A 4,930-nucleotide genomic window follows, 5' to 3' on the forward strand; every position below is an offset into this window, starting at 1 on the left:
CATGTTGAATGTGACTCATTGCTGCGAGCAGAACAAGCATGGAGGCGAAAAGAGAGAGAGAGACAAAGAGAGAGAGAGGGAGAGAGAGAGAGAGAGAGAGAGGGGAAAAAAACAACAAAAAAACAAAACAAAAGCTCAGTCAGCATATTTAGTACAAACTGTGCCGGGAGGCTGACTAAGGCTGGGAAGTGGACACATGGCAGCGCGCACGTTCACACTTTTGAGAGTGAGACGTGCAGCCTGTCCCGAGCAGCAGAGAGTGCAGCGTCACATTCTTTTCTCTATAAATAAGTTCAGCTGTTTTCAGCAGAAGTTGCAACTTTTTCTCAGTGACATTTTTTTTTTTTTCCGCTTGAGTCATGAATTGGTTTCAACTTCAAGTTCTGCTCGTACTCATGACAGCTGATTTAAACGGTCAAATTTGTGGGTAGGAACTTAAGAAAAAAAATTTTGATGCCTTGACCCGAAAACCTCTTGAAAACCACGGTGGCTCGATTTATGCTGACTGAGTGTGTGACTGCTTGTTACATTCAAGAATAGTGTCACTGCAGATGAGTACACACGTTATCTGAGAGGTCAAGAACAGAGAAGCATTTTCGTTCTTAGTGGGGTCATCTGTTCGAAGAAGTCAGTACTCCTCTCTCTAGCAGATAAAACTTTAACTTAACATAAAAACAAACTTCAGTCAGAAATGTCCCTGTCGTTCTGGGTCAACACTCATTATGTAATTTGGAGTTTTGTTGCATCTGAGTTTTGATTCAACACAACTAATGTTATCCATTTTGTTGCATGAACTCAGCAACACTATATCCACTCCATCTGAATGAATTATATCACCCAAAAGCCAATTTATTTCAGTAATTCTGTTCAAAATATAAATAATAAGACTTTTATATTACATAAAACTAAGAAATACAAGGATATCTTATTAAGAATAGATATGAAGCAGAATTATGATGAAGAATGCTAACTTGAGAGTCGCTGACGAACTCCACAATGCTGCGTTCCATTTCTAGTCGGAACTCGGACATTCCGACTTCCAAGTCGGAGGAATCAACTGGAACGCCAAACCCAAGCCGAACATCTCGCTTGGAAAGTGGTAGAACTCCGACTAATCCCAGTTAGGATTTCAAGATGGCTGCTACTCACAACTTCAGTAGTAAACTCTGTTACTTTTACTCTTGATTCATTATTTTGCTTCTTTTTCCATGTCTAATCACTTTTGCAAGTGTGTCGTATTTGTGTGTGTAGCAAGTAGGGTAACACTTTACTTGACGGGGTGTGCATAATACTGACATGACACTGTCATAAACATGACATAACACCTGTTATGAACACGAAGGAGTTTAATGTCTGTTACTATTGTCATGAAATGTTATTTGGTAAATAACGACAGTTTTACTGCAAAGTTGCCCTAAAAGTTGCCTTGACAGTCCATTAAAAGTGCCAACTTTGCATTAAAGTGTCATTATTTACAAAATAATACAAAGTCAGGACTTCTAATGCAACTTTTAAAGCAACTTTGGATTAAAAGTGTCATTATTTAGAGAATGAGACTTCATAATAGCAGCCATAGACATTCATAAAGACTCCTTCATGTTTATGACAGTGTCATGTCAGTCTTATGCACACCCTGTCAAATAAAGTGCTGCCGCATGTAGTAAAACATAGTTTATTCGCATGACGTTTGGTGTGCAGCTCTGGTATTATTGTTAATCCCGTATAACAGTTCATGAGCATACCTTTCAGTAAGTCTGAATTAAAAACCCTCCTTTGTAACAATCCATTTCAAGAAACAAGATTTAAATGTTTAATAGTTGTAGCCCATAAGCATCTAAATCAATAGAAGTAGAGTATTGAGATACATGTCACTCTGTGTATTATAGATCTTTTTAAAATATGAGTTTTACATCTTTTTTTTTTTATTACTGAGATTAACTTTTCTAGAATAGTCAGAGATGAAAGTTGTGAACACCTGTAACATATTGGAGGCACATTGTGATTGCCTGTAATTTCATCTAAATATATTTCAGATTATATAGGTTAGATTTACACCTTGTTCCATTACAGTTTCCACAAAGTAAATAGTCACTGAGTAAAGAAATACTGCAGCGTTAAAAAGTTTGATTATCCTCATTATTGTGTAACACTACTGCTGTAAAGACATGTATCATACTTTGGGGATATTTAAGCATTTACAGTTTAAATCCATGTTGAGTTCCAAACTTCCTGCATTTCTTTTTAGCGCAAATTTAGAAACATCTAATAAGCTTTAAGGGTTTGATTATGGGTCAACAAACACTGAGTACATTAAATCTCCAAATACAAGTTTGCTCAAAAGGCTTTACAGCCAAATTATTAGTTTTTTTATGCGGTTAATAATAAAAAAAACGCATTATTATGATATTAGGCCTTATAAGACTAATAATTTATATGACAATTATAACATTAAAATTGACCACCTCCTCCTCATTTCCGTGAGTCACCTAAATCTCACTCTAAAATGAACCACAAATACAAGAACATTTCAAAACAAAGAATTGTTATTAAAAAAAAAACCAATAATTTATTTGTGATCATGAAAGTACAAAAACAGTGCAACATTATGAAAATCTGAATATCAAATAAAGTTGAAAGCAATGAGGTTCAAACGCAACAGAAAACTGAATGAGGTTTGAAACCTTAGCTGTGGCTTGCAAATGCACAAGCACTGGCTGGCTTTAACTCTGGGAGTGTGAAGGATACCCCAACACGACGGGCTACAGTTCAATTCATTGACATGTTTATGGAAAAACATAAAATAAATCTACAGAGATTCAAAGAATACAGCTAGCTGCCTGAACAAAGTTTCAATAGAAACTAAGGTTCACACTTTAATACTTGCAAAATGCCCGTTTACCAAGATGAAGCACAATGGTTAGGCTAAAAAAGAAAAAATGTTCCAAGTACCATAAACTTCAGGTCCTTTACAGTAGGAACAAAAGGCTACATTATGACAAAGTCCATCCTTACACTTCAAAAGGCATCACATAAATGAAGTTCTAAGGCCTTTCTGTGAGTTTTTTTCCCCCCTGTCCATTCAACATTCCTCTATGAGCAGCCCTTCAGAAGAATACAGTTTCTTTTTAATCACGCGGAACCCAGTGCTAAGTTTTATAGCTTGTCTCGGAGCTGGAGTGGAAGGAGACTTGGAGCTGAACAGTCCCTGGATTTTAGGCCACAGCCCGCCCGACTCTAGCCTCAGCACCAGAGTGAGCTGAAATGTGGGGACGAGATAAGGGTCCACGGATAGCTGTCCTATGCTCTCGCAGGCGGCCCCTTGCTCCACGCAGAGGTCGATGAGAGCCCCTCTTAAACCGCAGGGCTCGCTAGCTGCCAGGTGGATGAGCTCCTGTCCGATGTGCTCCAGAAGTTTCTCTGGAATGAGCAGCTTGGTACATCTCAACGCACAGTCTGAGTCTTTGGCCTCCCTTAGGCTCCGTGCAATGAGGTCCACTACTTCTTTCAGGATTGCTTCCTCCATTGGGTCAAAGAAAAGGTCATCGTTCACAGGACACAGATCATTGAAGACATCAGAGCCTGCAGAGGAGAAGCAGGGAGTGAGCACTTTCAAGCGTTATAAGAAAAACCTCCAATAGGATTTCAACAGATTTGGAAGGAAACGCTCACCTGAGTCTGAAAGATCACTCCTGCTGCCATTATTGGACCCTGATTCAATGCTGCTGTCGTTTGTGCTGAAATCAGCCAGTCTTTGGACCAGTTTCCCCCAGGACAGTCTTCTGGGACTGCTGTCCACTGGGGACGGAGGTATACTTCCAGCCTCTATTGGTGCAAAGACTTCAGGCATGTTTGTCTTCTCTTTAGTGTTCAACAGATGCGTGTCAGATTTCAACTGTTTTATGAGGAGACACAAAGACCACAAATTAACATAAGACTTCAACCACTTTTAAAAAAAACACATTAAAAAATAAGTAAAAGAGATAGAAAATATGCCATCTTAATTACAATAAAGAAATGCAGACGTTTAAAGCTAGCAACAGCAATAATTAAGCAGCTTAAGCTAGTCCAATTAGCTCTAATTTCAGCAAAACTAACAAATATTAATACTTACAGTTTTGAAATAAAGCTGTTAAAGTGCGTAGTCGTTGTTTTTGTTGAAAAAAAAATGGATAGTTATTCTCTAAAAACTTCCACCGTCCACTCCTCCTTCCCGTTCTTTCAGCAGCTGTCGAACTCCGCAGTCTCTTTGCCCCTGCAACAATGCTTATATATGCCCTGAACTAGGCCACGCCCACTTTACCCCAACCAGCCAATCAAAAAGAGGGGCACGGCTTGTGAGCTGTATCTTGCCTGGTAACATGCCAGCAGAGAAGAAAGACAAACAGGAGGAGAAAGAGGTTTAGAGGGAGGGGTGGCTTCAACCCCACTGTAGTGGAAATGTACAGGGACTTGTCTGGGCATACAACCGTCATATAGCGGTTCTTTTGTATAGCATCCTCAATAGGTATGTTCTTTTTTGCTGTTGTTGTTTGGTGCATTGGCAGCCGTAAAAGCAAAGGACAAAGTCCATGCAGACACTGCCAAAGGCTGGTTCAGGGCTGCAGTGTACAGTACATTACGTCACCTGTTTTTCTCTCAAGCATTACATCAGAATTTTTTATCTGACCCGCAGCGATGCAAACACGCAATAAGCTGCATGATATAAATGTGAACATAAATTAAAAGCAACATGTTAAAGAGGCCACCATTTATTCACCTCATCAGTAAGCATTATATTTATTCTCAGACTAAAGTGTTGATGATATCTTGACACATTTGTTTCAGATCTACAAACCAATGAGACAAAGGGAACCAATGCAAGTATAAAAGGTAGTTTTCAAACTGACTTTATTTATGAAGGGAAAAACTATCCAACCTTGCTCAGCGTCAA

General features: G+C 39.0%; 1 protein-coding gene across 1 annotated transcript; it reads right to left on the reverse strand.

The window, feature by feature from the left end:
• Nucleotides 1–2,539: 2,539 nt before the first annotated feature.
• On the reverse strand, nucleotides 2,540–4,258 carry LOC106940886 (DNA damage-inducible transcript 4 protein-like). The gene is made up of 3 exons (XM_015023753.1): nucleotides 4,112–4,258; nucleotides 3,670–3,892; nucleotides 2,540–3,579 (listed from the first exon to the last, which is right to left on the reverse strand). Exons 2-3 carry the CDS (start codon nucleotides 3,845–3,847, stop codon nucleotides 3,080–3,082), a joined length of 678 nt encoding a protein of 225 aa, XP_014879239.1. The 5' UTR covers nucleotides 3,848–3,892; nucleotides 4,112–4,258; the 3' UTR covers nucleotides 2,540–3,079.
• Between the last annotated feature and the right edge of the window lie 672 nt (nucleotides 4,259–4,930).

Source organism: Poecilia latipinna, unplaced genomic scaffold, assembly GCF_001443285.1.
Source record: "Poecilia latipinna isolate Pla-1442-1.1 unplaced genomic scaffold, P_latipinna-1.0 Scaffold3402, whole genome shotgun sequence".
Classification (NCBI taxonomy): Eukaryota; Metazoa; Chordata; class Actinopteri; order Cyprinodontiformes; family Poeciliidae; genus Poecilia; species Poecilia latipinna.